This window comes from Ptychodera flava, chromosome 17, assembly GCF_041260155.1.
Source record: "Ptychodera flava strain L36383 chromosome 17, AS_Pfla_20210202, whole genome shotgun sequence".
Classification (NCBI taxonomy): Eukaryota; Metazoa; Hemichordata; class Enteropneusta; family Ptychoderidae; genus Ptychodera; species Ptychodera flava.
Window position 1 is genome coordinate 16,522,303 of NC_091944.1, and position 16,616 is coordinate 16,538,918.

A 16,616-nucleotide genomic window follows, 5' to 3' on the forward strand; every position below is an offset into this window, starting at 1 on the left:
ATTTTCAGAAAAGTTTGATTTTGGTACAAACTGTCATTATGTGACACTGAGGTTTTTGTGCAGATTACATGAAATCAAGAAAACCAGGGATGGTTACCGGCCTCAACCCTCTGAATTTTATGACTGTCTCTGACTTTGTTCAGATGTGCTCAAAATGTGTGTTACCCTTTGATAGAAACAACTCTCTGCAGTCATCAAGAAGCAAGGCACATGCCACTACACTTTGCTATACCATATGCTCACTAGTTTTTGTACATACCCACACCTCCTAGCTCAGATAAGAAGAGTGCCTATTACAAACAGTTTATCTTCAGAACTTTAAATTCACTGGGCCATCAAAATGAAAAAGACTGATTGTATTTAGAATATCACGAGATCCGCACTTTAAATAAAAAGTCAAATATTGACTGTTGGCATAAAAAGATGGAACAAGAGGACCATGCCACTGTAGTGATGGAATATTCACAATAAATGACTGCCCTTGATTTGAAAATAACCACCTAAGTTCTTTTTATGGAGATCCATAAATACCCTCATTATTTTTACAGTATGAACGATAAAAATTTCAATGAAAACAGTTATCCCTGTACAATCAATCCAGATATTGCTTCTATCACTTCATATGAGTGATGACTAGCTTTGTTTATTCTTACATATACCAAAGATAGTTTTTTGATGGCTAAAAAAGTTTTGTGAATAACATTTTTTTGTCACTGATAAAGAAACTTACCATCCTAAATGCTGTCCACATTTTGGACAAACTGCTATTCTCCAACTAAACCCTGGGAACCATGTGTCTCCTGGATAAACCTGCAAAGAAAACATCAAATTATAAATTCCTATTGTGATTCAGATCTGTGATTGCAATATATTTCTTCCAGAGTTCCTAGCTGTTTGCATGTTGATAGTAATTTGTGAAGATCTCTGTTGTGATGCCTAAATGGCTGTTTCTGAGAAATTCAACTCTGATATCCCACAATCCTTTCCACATTTCACAGTTAACTAAATATCAATGAAATCACAAAAATCAAATCATTAGAAAGAAAATGAGCACAATTTCTCATAATCATTAATTCCCCTTAAATCAGGTGAATTTTGCGACAGACGTTTTTGGAGAGACAAAATCTTACCATACGTTAGTTAACCTTCAGTGTCTGTTTCCAAAATATTTGACCATATGGACATTGATAAAGAGAGACAATATTCAGCCATGATCTTGGCAAAATCACAAAAATATACTGTAGTACTATGAGAATACAATACCTCTTTTTTATGCATGTTCCATATACTTCCATCAAACAACACACAAGTCACTGAACCCACTGATAGCAAAATGTCTGGGATATTTGTTTCAAAGACTGAAAGTGTAGCAACTTATTAGATAGTTAGATTGACTCTGAAGGCTAATTTTCAGTTGTTTTCATAGATTTTCTGGGTCACTGTCACTTGTCAAAAATTAAGTACAATCACCAAGAATTTAATCAATTTGCCAAAATCCGATAGCAATCAGAAGGCGTGGAAAAATGTATCAAACTTGATTTTGATAACAGAAGGAAAAGCAAAGTTCCAGATCCACTCCTTCATTCATATAAATTCTAGTGAGGAAAAGCTTTCCTCAAGGCCACCGCCACATCTCAAGACAGCGAATTTAATGACCTGCTTATCAAGATCTGAGAAAATTACGCAGAACTCTACAAGAATGTATGAACGGCCAGGACCTAGTCAAGACAAAAGAGGCAGACTAGCTTCGCTTCGATGGGAAAGTTGTCAGCCTACAACAGATGGCAGGGTTACATATCCGTATCTGTTGAGTTGTTCTGCCAAACAGGTGTACAGAATGACGATACACTATACAGCAACAAAGATGAATTCATATTTGCTGCAGAAATGAAACCTGGAGTGGTGCAATGTTGTTGATAAACTATAAAGATTATTTTGAAATAGCTTCCTGCAGAGAATGATATAAAACAAATCTCTTTTGATCATAAATTTTCAAAAATCAAAAACATCAGTGATTATTTTACGAACTGTGTACAGTAGCTCTGTTGGGATTCATTTGAAATGAATCCATAAAAAAGATAAAACCCCGAACGCAATCAAAGTTTTCCTAGCCGATAACCACTGCATGATATGGTATTTTATTTCCCATCCTCCTCTATACTTCTCCCTGTGATATCAAACCACCTTTTCTATGCCTGCTGTCTCTGAAACATGTTACATTGAGTCATAATGCTGTAATCAGCTACAAACCCTAACACACATGGACACACACAATAGTCCTTTTCACCAATTCAATCTCCGACGAATCGTGTGTAAAACGCCAAATGCCGCATCGCGTGTAAAACGATCGCTCAAGGCTAGCGCCTATAACTTTTATTGATTTTATTGGTTATCGCACCTTTAACGACTCGATGTACTCAACTTTACCAAATTCAATTTCAGTTTACGGGCCCGCATGTTCCATTAACTTTGGCATTGAACTGCTATAAATGTGACTTTCATTAAACAAGGCTTTTAAAATTGATTTGAGATATCCTTCAACAATCTATAGACCACCGATAGTTTACCCAGCTGTCATTTATAGGCCACTCGGTGAAATTTAACCATGTTGTATTCACGTTAACGATAAATACAGAAATAATTTAATTCGTGGCAGGAAATATCCAACACACTTTAATAGTTGTATAGTTAAAACAACATCCAACATTTATCCCAAAACAATGTCATTTCAAACAAAGGAGACAAGAATTCATGATCATGTTAAAGGGGCAGTACCTTTAACTTTTGAAGATTTTTTTCATGACTTTTCATTTTAGTATCAACCAAAGTTTTTTGTTCAACCCTGCATGGCATGTTGAGATACACAGTATTCAGCTTGTCAATATAGCCAGTACATGTGTAAACTCTATCGTTATTGTTGGCACATACATTATGGTTCCGAACCAGAATTCATAACGGTGCATTTTGCACGTACGATGTAAAATAAGATATTTGGGCATGAGGTAACACTGTCACAACATAACACATTGACATTGACATTGACATTGACACTGTATAAGGGTGCCATTCAGGCTGCCTTGGCATTTATTTTGTGCGCCTTTTGAAGACAATGCGCATCAATGAGCAGGTCTGCATGCTTGAGACAGCCCTGGGAAAGTCCAAAACAAAAATTGTTTGAAAGAGGGAAAGTTTGTCACTTCAAACAAGTACATAAAACCGAAATTTGCAGACATGGAGCCTACGTCATGGTACAGTGCAACGTGTCTTGTGTCCTTTGGACTTTCTGGTTACAAATAGCTTGGTAACAAACCAAATCTACTGAGTTCATGGTTCAAAATCATGACACATGAGTGTGTAGAGGCTGTGTTACATGATAAGTAGTAGTGTTTCAACATGCTGAGGGGTTTAGGGCAAGAATTTGATGTTGACGTACAAAACAAAAAACAGTAGAGAAATCATAAAAAGTCACAGCTACTGTTTCTTTAAGCAAACTTGGTCTACAGGAAAGTTATATCAATTTCATGTAAAATAACAAAGCATTATTCACAGATTTGAATAAAAAAGGTGAAATTTTTCCTCTACAATAATCTTTAAATTCCTGTCAGATTTATAAAGGCTACTGGCTCACTGTTTGTTTGTTTGGTTGGTTCCTCCAATTCACTACACCTCTTTAAGAGCTGAGATCATTTCTCACACACATCAAAATGTGAGAACTTTCCACTCTCAAATAGCTGACATATTTCTCTCATTACTTTGCTTTCTGGTAATTCTTATCACCCTGAGAAGTTCGTTCACTTTTCTTAGAATAATACTTGTCGTACTTTCTAGTAAAGTATTAAACATCGATTTCATTACTCTACTTCTCAGTAGCTTCTCAGTGTTTCACATTGCCTGAAGTTTCTTCACTTTTCTTGGAAATGATCCTTGTCACACTATCTAGAGCATTCACACCGATTAGATTCTTATACGCTGCTGTTTGAAAATTTATGATGGCTTCTATAAAATTTTAATGATGTATTCAATAGCACTTTACAATGTTTTTTTTTGCTGGAGAAGCATGTACAGCTCATGAACCGTCAGACTGATGCCCTATGAGTTATCAAATAACTGAGATATATTCATGGCGTGGAGCAAAGATGAAGGTCATTTTCTGCTTTTGTACGATGAAGAAAATTACACTGTTATGAGAAAAAATATCCGATAGTGTCTGTAAAACTGACCTTTCAGCCAGTGCTCAGATTTATGACTTGAAACAGGGGCAGCATTGAGCACAAGTAGATGTGCAATGTCACAAATAAAAAAAATGGAACTTTAATCAGTCATTCAGGAAAGAAATTTCAAAGTGAACTACAAGAATAAAACAGAGATTTAGTTTTTACACATATGGATTACAGGGATTTGCTTTTTTTCTACACTGGGTACATTGACCTTTTCTAAATAATTGACAAGCACCAACATAGCGCCCTCTATCAACATATTTGTGCTTCACCAACACACAGGACTGACTGAAGCGGGGATTAGGCCATCTCAGAGAGAGAGCCAATAACAAGCATCTATTCAACAAGATCAGTGGCACACACTAATTACAAGAGAGTGCTGTAATCAAGAGTACACACTTACTTGGTCAAATTTCGTGACATCCGCTTTTTTAGTCGTAATCACTTCAAAGGCTCTCCCTGGCATTGTAATGGAAAAGAAATATTTGTCACCTTTGTTGTTGATGCGCGCACTATGCATAAAAGATACGCACCGAGTTCTCATCTCTTTTGAGTCGGTTCGTTACTAGTAATCAGCGACGGACAGAATCCAATTTACGTGTACGCAGGAGGTACTTGATAAGCCTTTCTTAAAGATGAGAGAAAATTATGAGTGAAGTCAAGGTCAAGATTAGACTGTATACCTACATAATAAAAGAAAAGAACAGTTGTATAACTATTGACTTGCACTTTTTATTAACCTGTGAGTTCTGAAATGAATATCATTGCTTTCAAACTTGCAAACTGCTTAGTGTATGGAGGAGCAAGTTCATCTCCACACCTGAAATCAAATTTCCTCCTTTAATTTTTGAACTTGACACTATAAACTAGGATATTTTGTTCTCTGGAAATGCATGAGTCAACTATTGTGAACAAGATGGATATGGTTAAATCCAAAGGATTACAAGTTACCCCTTTAAAGAGCCACTGACATTATCAAATATCTTTTGATGTCAATGGTCAATATTTGACCTTGAATTATACAAGGGAAGAGCAAAAGCAAGGAAAAATCCAGCGCACCCCTATATACAGATGTGTCATGATTTTTACTGATTTTGAAAGATGAATGCCTGTCTGTGTAAGCACCAGCTAAGACTACTTAGTGTTTCAGTGACAAACTTTTGCTTTTACAAACAATTTTTTGTACTATCTATGCATTATTGAAAGGTCATTGAAGAGATATTACAAAATGGGTTATGAAATTTTATAAAACGTTCCATGGTCAATAAGTTATGAAGACGCAACATTGGTATTATATCTATCTAAGATAAGTTCGTCTAAGATATGTAAGTTAGAGTGTACAAGGAAATTGAGCGCAATGAAATAGAACACAGACAATATTTTTTTACAATATTCAATAAAACAGTGTGTCATCTGCCACCATCTCTCCCTTGTAACATTAGACTAACTTGAACGATAGTAATGATTTTATCTGATATTATCAGATATTATCAGATAAAACAGCATGTAGAGCATCTGCTACTATCTTCGTCTTCTAATATTAGATCCACCTTGGAAGTTAGATGATGTTATCCAATTACACCCGTAGTGCCAATATCTTGGAACCCTCCAAAAACACTTCCATACGTGTAAAAGCTCTGTCCAATATGAGTCCAATACAGCTACTGCGTGAAATCTGAGGATGAGCGCTGATTAACTTCAGCAGATTTCAATGTCACGGCACGGGACAAATTCACATTCTCTTCAAAATCGAATTATTTTTTAAAACTAATCTCTGAGATCAACTGAGAACTCAAAAAACACTGGTCCTTGACTCAGCTTACTTTAAAACTCTATCCTATTCATTACTTTGACTATTGTCTAGTCTGCAGCGGGTCAGATTCAGAATAAAGCTGGCGATGGAAAACTAAATAATGAAGATGGTAATAGAAAACCAAAGCTGTGCAATAAATCCCAAGATCATATGTCCACTAGGATGGAGATAATGAAATCTCAAGGACTGGATTTTCTTATCAATTTAAACATCTACTCTATTTGCTACAGAAATTTACATGGTTTCCTGATACCTAGGCTGCAACTATTGTACCAACTTGTTCTCATCCAGCTATGCATCAGAAAAAAAACAGTAGTTAATACAATTTATGTATGCAAAGTGTTTTTATATGATCATCGTTAATCTATATTACAGATCTGTGTGGCAATGGTGTCTGGAGATGTACGTTGTTATGAGTTGACATACAATCAACCAGCATCCTGGGCAAAAAGGAAAGAGAACAACACTGAATGAATGAAAAAATTAATAATAAAATCAACATATATGAATTTATTAATACTGATGTGTTTGTGTGTAAAGGGCCAGTATGTATAACTTTTGGTGATTTTTTTCACTTTTTGTTTTGTATGTCACTTGCAAGTTCTTCTACTCCCCAAAGCATGTTGAACTATCCAATATTTAGCTCATCAACACAGCATCTGTACACGTAGTCTAGTCCCTAGACGAAGTATTTTTGCCTTCGGAGATTTTTTGTCTTCGCCCATACTCCGTCTAGCCATATTGATGATGGCGCAAACTGCCAATTTAAATGTGAATGGTCTCCAGCGGAGACCATGACATTACTGGTGTCCCTTTCAAAGTCAATCACATAAAATGGTCCTCTCATGATTGGCCTATGATTAAATGGGTGTTGCTCATTAACATTCATCATGCCCAAGTATGGCATACATTCTCTGGCTAGGTTTTCTCGTGGTTATTACATTACAGCTATGCCCCCCCCCCCCCCCCGAACAAGTCACGTGAGAGGATCATTTTGAGTAATTGACTTTGAAAGGGATGCCAGTGAGGTCACAGTCTCTGTTGGCGATCATTCACATTTAAATTGGCAGTTTCTGTTATAGCTTTATCATCGACCATGCGGCTAGACGGAGTATGGGCGAAGGCCAAAATCTCCAAAGACAAAATACTTTGTCAAGGGACTAGGCTACTGTACATGTAATAGGCACTACTATTGTTTACATCTGGATTCTAGTGTGGACCAGAATTCACTTGTCAACAATAACAACACAGTTGACACATCTACAGGCTGAGTTGACAAGCTGAATACTGTGTATCTCGACATGCTATGAATGGTGAAAATTCATGAAAAACTGACACTTACACTTACATGTACTTCGAAGTCGTAAAGAATTAATTTCATTATTATTCTGTCGATGACAAATTCAACAGAGCCCATGATGGGTGAATATTCACCATTAATAATTAGTCTTTTAATTTGCATAATTAAACAGGTCATACTTAAACAACAGTCACACTTAAAACAAAAAGAAATGATGCAGTAAATTTTGCAGACATGCTAATCAGATATACATCTGAAAAGGAATAGTCCGCACAAACCATAGACCCTAGAAAAAAACATTTCTCTCTAGGGTCTACGCACAAATGTTTTACACTGATGAAAATAAGAAATTAAGGGCAATGCCCAAAAAGTTACAGTCAATGATCTTTGACTTTTGAATTTGATACCTTTTATTTGATATGGTACCAACAACAATTCGGCACCTATAGTTATAACACTGTCTGGCTTCCATCTGATTTTATCAGCTTTGACGCAAACACGTTTTCCCAACAGCAGACTGAAAGACTTACCCACTGATATTTAGAATGTATTCTGACTCAGATGTAAAAGATTTTAACAGATACAAGTTAACATTTTAAGTTGTTCTGACTCACACTGTGTTGTTTTTTCTACTACAACTTGTAGATACCACTACAACATACATAAGCTTACTTTTTGCAACATTCTGTGCTGTTTCAATGATTCAGGAAAATAAATCAACAAATTAAAGTTCTAAATAAGTAGCTGTGATTTGTTTTCCAGTATATTGGATCTACCTGTAAAATACGATTGCTTTGTCCAACTTCAAGATCAAGAAAATATTCCTAGGGTTTGAATCGTTAATACAGAGAGCCTATATACGTGTGCAGTGTTTGATATTATTATTGATATGTGACTTTCAGTCCTGACTAGAATTCATTTGTCAATGAAAACTTTGAATATTGTACACAATTGTGATGTAGGCAATACAGGTACTATACATTGTAACATGCTGTAAGGAGGAGAATAAGAAACTCTCATTTCATTTCTTGAATTGTTTTGGTAATCATAATACCCAATCTTTTGGTTTCCTTGTGGAATACAAAGACAATATTTGATTTGGAAATCCCCTTGCACTGTATTGAGCAATTCATTGCTACAAGGGTGTCGCATCAGGACAATTTGCAAACTTACTTCCCTTTTTAGGGTCAATCACTTACAAGTGTTTACTGTTGCAAAACGATGGACAGAAACAAAACAAACTACTAGTAACTGTAATAGATAACGCATAATTTTAGGCCATAGACAGTGGTCATCTGCTTCACTGTCTGTGTTTAGGCCCTTACACATCCTCCATTGATAATGACTCATTGTAAGCTAATTTACACACTCAAACAATGCTCATTAACATATTTTGCATAAATGAATAGATTAAGCCAGGCATTGGATTTACATTGGCTATTGTTATGCTATGAGATCATTTTTGCTCACCGAAACAGAAATCCGCATCGCTTGAAATAATTTTTGGTCATTGAGACAAATATATATTCAGACTCACAGCGCGGCAAAGGACTGGGTCACATTACAGTGACTTCTTTTGCCATGTAAAAATTACTACAATCACAGAATTAAAACAGGAAATTTTCTTCTTTAATCATCTTTAACATTAAAAACTCATCGTTACCGGTTCTAGAATATGCCGAATGGCAGTTGGATATCTTATTGCAATGTTAGAACTGATCCCTGGACAAATCGTGAAAATAACACCGAGTATTTTCACAACTCTCCGTGATGTCACACCTAATGCACAGCTTATCTCAATGGAACACAATATTATATCCGTATTGCACTCCAGGAAATGACTTGGAGACTGTCAATCATGCACAGTGACGCACACAAAACAAACACTATCCAGCATTTTAATGAGGACTACATCAGACATCAATTTTATTGTCCGTAAATTGAAACCACAGTATACAGGATATATCAGTCTAAACAATAAGAGAATAACCATGAAACAAATAAATTGACATGGTTGACTCCCACACAGCTCCACTGGCAGTATTTATTACTCTTGATGTGTTTTCTACTATTATTGTCTAGTTTGTAAAATTTTTTGTTCTGTTTGCAAATGTCATTTAGAAATGATCAGAATTTAACTTATCGACACAGCCTGGATACGTGTAAAAATCAAACATTGTTGATGACAGAATTTCAGTCCAGACTAAAATTAGATGGCCATAAATCACACTTCATAATTGCACTGTGTGTGCTGGGGTAATACTCTGTATTTCAGCTTCTTTCAGAAAAAAAGAATAAGAAACAAAGTGTTTAAAGGAACAAAAATGAAAATATTATCAAACACATGACAGCTGTCTGTTAAAACAAAGTAGACAGCTTGCTCAACATGATTGCATTATGTAAGATTGTATACAATACAAGAGTAACATTGGCAAACGATGCGAGTCAAAGCCACCTGCAATCAGCTATCTATTTAATGAACAACAATAATACACAATGGCAATAAAGAATGATGCAGATGAAATGAAATCAATTTTGTAGGAACAAACTAATTTGGAGACAGGGGGTGTCAGAATGAATACAATGGAATTATGATTGGCCTGAGGCTGAACACATAAACAATCCTTTCTAGTTTGATTGGAGTACTGTGCAAGACTTTTATTATGTGCAGGTTATTCAACTCACTGTTCATCCAATTGTTAGCTTGGGGACCCTAGATAATTATTTAAATCATTGTGAATGGCAAATGAAACCATTGTCTCTGATCTCAAACCCAATTCCATTCCTTTAATCATGAAAGACTGTAAGTTCAAAAATCTGTCAACAAAGCTTTGCTATCTTTACTGGCTTCAGAATACAATAAATTGCCAATAGGTTGTTGCAAGTTTAAATGTAAGCTGCTACCAGGTTTTGTAAGACAAGGACTGAAAAAGCAGATTTACATGATGATTGACGACATCACACATACACAGTGCAGTTTCGTGCCATAACCCTGGAATATACAATGTAGTTGATTCAAATTTATGCAAAACTGTCAAAATAGAACTGCCCCCATCCTTCACCCTCCCCTCCCCTTTACCAATATAAGCTTCATTATCCATGGCACCTCATTTAGGGTAGGATTTGGACATTTTATTACTGTTATAAAAAATGTCTCTGATGTATAATTCAGACAGAAGTTAAACAACACATATTAGTTTATACACACTGAGTAACTTTATGAAAATCATTTTATGAGTTTCCAAACCATCTGATGCAACGCTAAACACAGGTCCTAGCTTTTAATAATATTGTCATTACTTTCATTCCATATAAAACACAACTATTTTGTTTGTCATTCTCCTCCCTGGAGTACGTTAGAATACAAATAACAAGCCTTGTAGACACAGCACATTCTATACCCTACTTCATATTATAGTCAAATTCTAGTCTTGACTAAAATTTGGTTTTCAACATTAACTGGGGGCACAAACACAAAGCACTAAAACATAGATTTTTGGACTAGAACAAGAAATCTGTATTTCACAAACAGAATGAAAATTAAAGAAATGCTTATGGAGCTTTACGGTAGAATGTGTCCTAGGGATAGAGATTCTAACTCTCAAATTTTTACAATATTCTTTTGGCCTCCCACTTGTGGGAACTCATTTTGCAGCTTATGGAGTGAGCAGTTTTCACCCGCTTTATTTTTGTGAAAATTGGGAATTTTATTTTTCCACCAGAATGTGTCCTTATTGTTTCTTCAATGCAATCTTCTTTGCAAGAACCAGGTTGTCCAACACTTTAGTCAACAGTACTGTAACTTCAATTTCACTGGGTCTACAAGTAGATACAACTGGCCGTCATGGCTGGTGGGCTTGCAAACAGAAAACTCAGACAGCACACCTGACAAGTCATTGCATTTTTCTACTACACTTCAAAAATATTGACACCTCATGCTATTGAGTGTTATATAAACAGAATATTTATAAACATCATCAGTTCAAAACATCCGATTACCATTAGAAAACCACGGCAACTCCCCAAAATAGGACTGCACTGTATTGTTATTATGAGAAAGAAAAACATGCTGATTTCTGAAATAGGAAAAAAAATATTGCTGGCAGTGGCCTGACCGATTATGTTATTATCAACTATTAACTGGTGGTGTTGACAAATTGAGTTATGACGTTCAGGTGTCCCTTATGATCATGATGTAAATATAAAACTTCCTGAAATTAATTTTCAGTTTATGAATTGCTTTTTGATGTGCCATACTGTTTATTATAGATGTGTGCATGTGTTTAGCCTGTACCTGCAGATTCGTCACTTTGGTTACTATCGTTGGCAACGTTCCAAGTGGGAATTTTTTTCTGCTGCAAATTCATACCATTTCTTTGTACTTTTTGGGTGTGATGATATTTGTGTACCATGACACTAATAAGGGTTTTTTTTGTGCAAATTTTGGAAGATTTAGACACCATTTTAAAACACATGGGGAAATACATGGCTCTGCTTTCTGAAATTCTTTGTTGTTTTTCAGATCTGGCAGAAATTCTATTCAGTTTTGAATGAAATCATAAACAGGAAATTTTCCCTTTCATAGCCGGATTTTGTAGTAACAGTTATCTACAACCAATTCAAGTTAAATAGAATGCTATCTTGTTTGCAAATGATCAAAGTTTCAGTAGTTTTTTTGACCAAATTTGGAGTAGCTGAAACGTTTCACAAAGTTGAAATAATTTGCATTTCTATAACATCACGCATCTATGGGAAGCAACTGTATGTCTGTACATCCATAGTGGTATTATCATGTACTTGCTTATGAATAAAATCACAAAAATCTACATTTTGCACAGATACGAGATATTGTACCTGGCAACCACTGTCAAGCACTTTGAATCACTTGGTATATCACTTGAAAACGAAATTTTTTTAACAAAATATTCAATAACAAGTTGTCTGTTGTGCTTGCAAACTCAATTGTGTACAAAATGCAATGTATCACAAAATGCAATAATTTTATCATTGACAAAATGAATTCTACTCTGCAGTAAATTCGGTTGTAAAAGATAACATTGAACATTGTACATATACTGATAGGTTGAACACGACGGATTTCGACATCATGAGAGTCATAGAACAAGAAACTGTATCTGGCAAACAGGACACAAAAATTCTGAAAAATACATCAAGAGTTACAGCTGACAGATTTTAATAACTTATATGTCTCTCCCTGTTACTAAATCAGGAAACATGAGTATTCTATCATCCTGTTTGCAATCTGTTCCCACTGAATTCACACAAACAGGGATTTCACGGAGCACTTTGGGCTTATATTTAGCTTCCGATGAGAAATTCTGGTCAAAACACCAAAGAAACACACAGACCACATATTGCCCTAGGGCATTGACTGAAACTGTGAAATCCCAGCACTTAGGCTGCGTTCACAAAAAACGGTTAGGGGGGGGCTGGAGGAATTCAGGGGGGGGATTCGAAAATTTTTGGGGTAGTAGAGGGGGGGGACTTGAAAATTTTGCTCTACCTATAGGGGGGGGACTTGAAAATTTTTTGTTCCCTTTTGTGTTTTACATTTGCCAATTCCAAGCTTTTGTAGATAATTCAATGAAAAATGAATACCATTTTTAATGTCATCAAAATGTTTTAATGTTAGAAATAATTTAACAAAATTTAGAACCATTTTGTCACATTTCATGACTTTTATCTCGAAAAAATCTAAATGTGTGATTTGTGTTAAAAAACAAACTTGAGCCTCGTAACAGGGCAGAAGTTGCAACTGTTAATGGTTTCTGCAATATTCCTATGCAATATAACAACTACAGTTTCTTGCTATCTCCCTACAGCATGCTCAAACATACAATATTTAGTTTGTCGACAAAGCCTGTATATATAAATATAAATATTGTATTTAGTGATAATTTAATTGGAGTCCAGACTGACAGTCAGTTGTCAGTGATACAAATGCATGGTACACATAAATAGGCTGTGATAGCAAGCTGAATACTAGACATTTCAACAGGCTGTAGGGAGTAGAACTAGAACAAATTTGTAAAACTGAACAAAAATATTGCCAAAATTATCAAAGTTAATACAGCTACTGCCTACAGATAGTGTCACTATCATTAAAGTTCTGCTCCTGCAGTTTCACTGTCACTGCATACCTGATCAGTGACAGAGATAGCTCTGACTCTGATGTACATGGTAGTTGAAGAAGAATTTGGGTCAAATGATGCTCATGACAGTGAAACATAATTGTACACAAGATCAGGCCAGAGAGCAACACATGCAAGAACACATAGTAATGTTTGAATTCTAGCATATAAGAATAATCAAATATTACAGAAAAAAGATAGGGTCACCATGCTTGGTTTTCTAAATTTTCATATTCTTGTTATAAAATGATACAGATGTAAAACTTTGAACAGTAAAGACTAAAAGTAAAAATATTTGACCAAATGGAATTATTTATTTTTTAACCAAATTTGAAATTATTACACCCAAAATTTCAGAGATTAAAACATTTATTTGGTGGAACATTTTAACCTTCCAGTATTGTCAATTTAGAGTAGCATCTAATTCATAGATGTCTTGTAGTTTTGGAAAAATGTTTGGTAGGTCACAGTGCAATATGGCAATTAGCCAGAATTCACAATTTGCCTACTCTCTCATGATTGTCATTTTGTGTGCTCCTCAGCAGGAGCAATTGACCTGGCCAGAGTTGGATTAACTCAAGTTGGCTTTTAGACCAATAAATCTAAAAAAAAATCACTGATGCATTTAAAGAACTTGCCTTGAGAATATGACTATAGAAAGTGCTAATACAGGTAGTGTTGAACACCTGTGAGCGGAACGGCGCAATATGTTTATTTTTTCTGCGCTCACATCCTTTACAAATATGCGGGCCTGTGATAGTTGGGGGGGGGACTTGAAAAATTTGACCATATAGAGGGGGGGCATTTGAAATTTTTTTGGGGTACTTAGGGGGGGGATCTTAAAAAAATAAGATTTCAATCGAAATTCCTCCAGCCCCCCCCCTAATCGTTATTTGTGAACGCAGCCTTAAGCCAGACAACAGCAAAGTTCTCTAAAAGTTGACATGCTTCCTCATATCTACAACTATAATTTGAATCTTTGAAGGGCACAAATACGTAAACAAAGGCATCACCATACGGCATATATCAAATTAATTACAACTCTGTACAAATTTACATGATACAACCAACTAGAATATTTATATTTGGTTACAGATTGAATTGACGTCATTATTCCCAAAGTGATCGCATATGGTTTGATACACAGACAAACACAGACTCGTATCATTTATACCAAAATAAAAGAACCAGTAACAACTGCTTCAACTTCTCTTTCTGATCTAACATCTGCAAAAGGATATACAAACCATAGGGATTTTCATTGGACAGTTCACATGGTTTGGTTAGGTCGGCATAGGATATTCACCCTAACCAATGTCCCTGTCCAAATAAACGCTCTTAGCTGTAGCAAAGTTGAGGGATTTTGGGTATCATGATGTTCTTACGGACATCCCGCACTGACAAAACTTTTTCTGTTATCATCGGGTTTTACAGAGGTTACAAAAACAGAAATAAACAAGATTATCGTTCATAAAAACTTTCAAATTCATGCCATGCCGTTCCTGATACAGAATGTCATTACAACATAATATGCAATATCAGCTAGGCCATGCATCATTGCATCCACACACTTCAATGTTTTTATAGATAGTCAACACTCCCCCATCCACAAGACTCCCTCCCCTTGAAAAAAATGGTTTGTCCTTTGTGTATACTGAAAGTGATGTATCTGCATCTTGAGAAATACAGCCTGCACACTGTATAAACAGCCTTGCCCCCAAAGACTATCAAATCAATATTCATACTTTGACAAGCACATTCAGCAAATAAACGACAAGATGAGAACTATAAAGTATTGTTTTTCTGTGAAAGCCCTCAGGGAATACCAGTTTGATTTTCCGTTTTATTCCAGGTACTGCACAGCACGCACAGAAGTTATGAATATTTAAATCGGCTGAAGGTTGAGTGAAGAATAGAGATATGAATATTATGAATATTTAAATCAGCTGAAGGTTGAGTGAAGAATAGAGATACTTGAGTCAGGCGTCTCACAGCAACTTGCAACAACTGAATTCTATGCAGGTACCCAGAGCTAGACTCTCTCACAATCCCTCATTGGCTACATACATGTAGTGAGGCCCTCCTCCACTGCCCCTCATTTTCAGCCTAGTGGAGGGGGCTCAGTCCCCGTTTCATTACACACTTGGCTTGGGGCTGGTGTAGCCAGACCGTTGTGCGGTTGTCAGTGTTAGTGCCAGATTACAAGCTCAGTGACAGTGTAGCATAGCAGGGGCTGTCAGAGAATCTAGTTAGCGCTTGGCTAGTTTTGCTGGATAAACAAGTCAAAAGTCTGTGACACTGTGGGCACTGCTGTATTACAACCACTGTACCAAGCACGTCCAGCTCCAACTTTCAAGGAAATATAAAGAGATCTTTAACATACTATTTGTTTACCATTAAAGACTCACATTGTTGACAATTAATATTTAGACATTATTTTGATCACCAAAATAACATCTTTGATTCTTTCATTCATTTATTGCATTCATTTATTCATTCATTCATTCAAACATTAAATTCCTTCATTCAGTAAAAAAGCTCTATTTCATTCCCAGATTATATTGCTGGCACCACTGATTGACAGCATCATTTTTCCATGACAACCAGAAATTCACCCTGATAACACAATGTGGCACATTTACAGCTGCCAATACCCCCAATAGTGAACCATGGTAACAATTAGCCATACCATCCTATTATTTACTTTCATCCATTTCATAATCTACACCATTGTCCATACAGTGCAATTGTTGAAGATGCTGGCATGGTTTTCATGCACTAAATTATTGGTCAAACATAAATTTGATACCATGATTTTCCTGCAACAGAAAGGAGAATCTACAAATAAAACACACCCTTGATACTTCAGGAATATTTTAAAATCTAGAATCTCTTGTCGTCTTTGGTGACGTTATGCTGCCGCCAGTAGGTTTTGGGGGGAGGGGGGGCAGTGTATAAGCTGAGGAGGGGTTGTGGTCTACAAATTTGTCAATCAACTGCACTTTAATTTTTTCCCGTACATTTACTCATTATTCGCAATCTCAATTGTACTATTATATGAACAAAGTTGAAAACATAGCCACTGAAATACAGTAAAAACTTATTGCAATCTTTTGCATTTACACAACGGCTTG

The 16,616-nt window shown here is 35.8% G+C and overlaps 1 protein-coding gene across 1 annotated transcript in view; it reads right to left on the reverse strand.

Annotated features, from left to right (window-relative positions):
* Nucleotides 1-16,616, reverse strand: part of LOC139115621 (uncharacterized) — a 34,366-nt gene that overhangs the window by 5,853 nt on the left and 11,897 nt on the right. Inside the window, exons 3-4 of the mRNA XM_070677883.1 lie at nt 4,621-4,676; nt 731-810 (exon numbers count right to left, since the gene is read on the reverse strand). Coding sequence (XP_070533984.1) covers nt 731-810; nt 4,621-4,676 — 136 coding nt within the window. The remainder of the gene's footprint in view (nt 1-730; nt 811-4,620; nt 4,677-16,616) is intronic.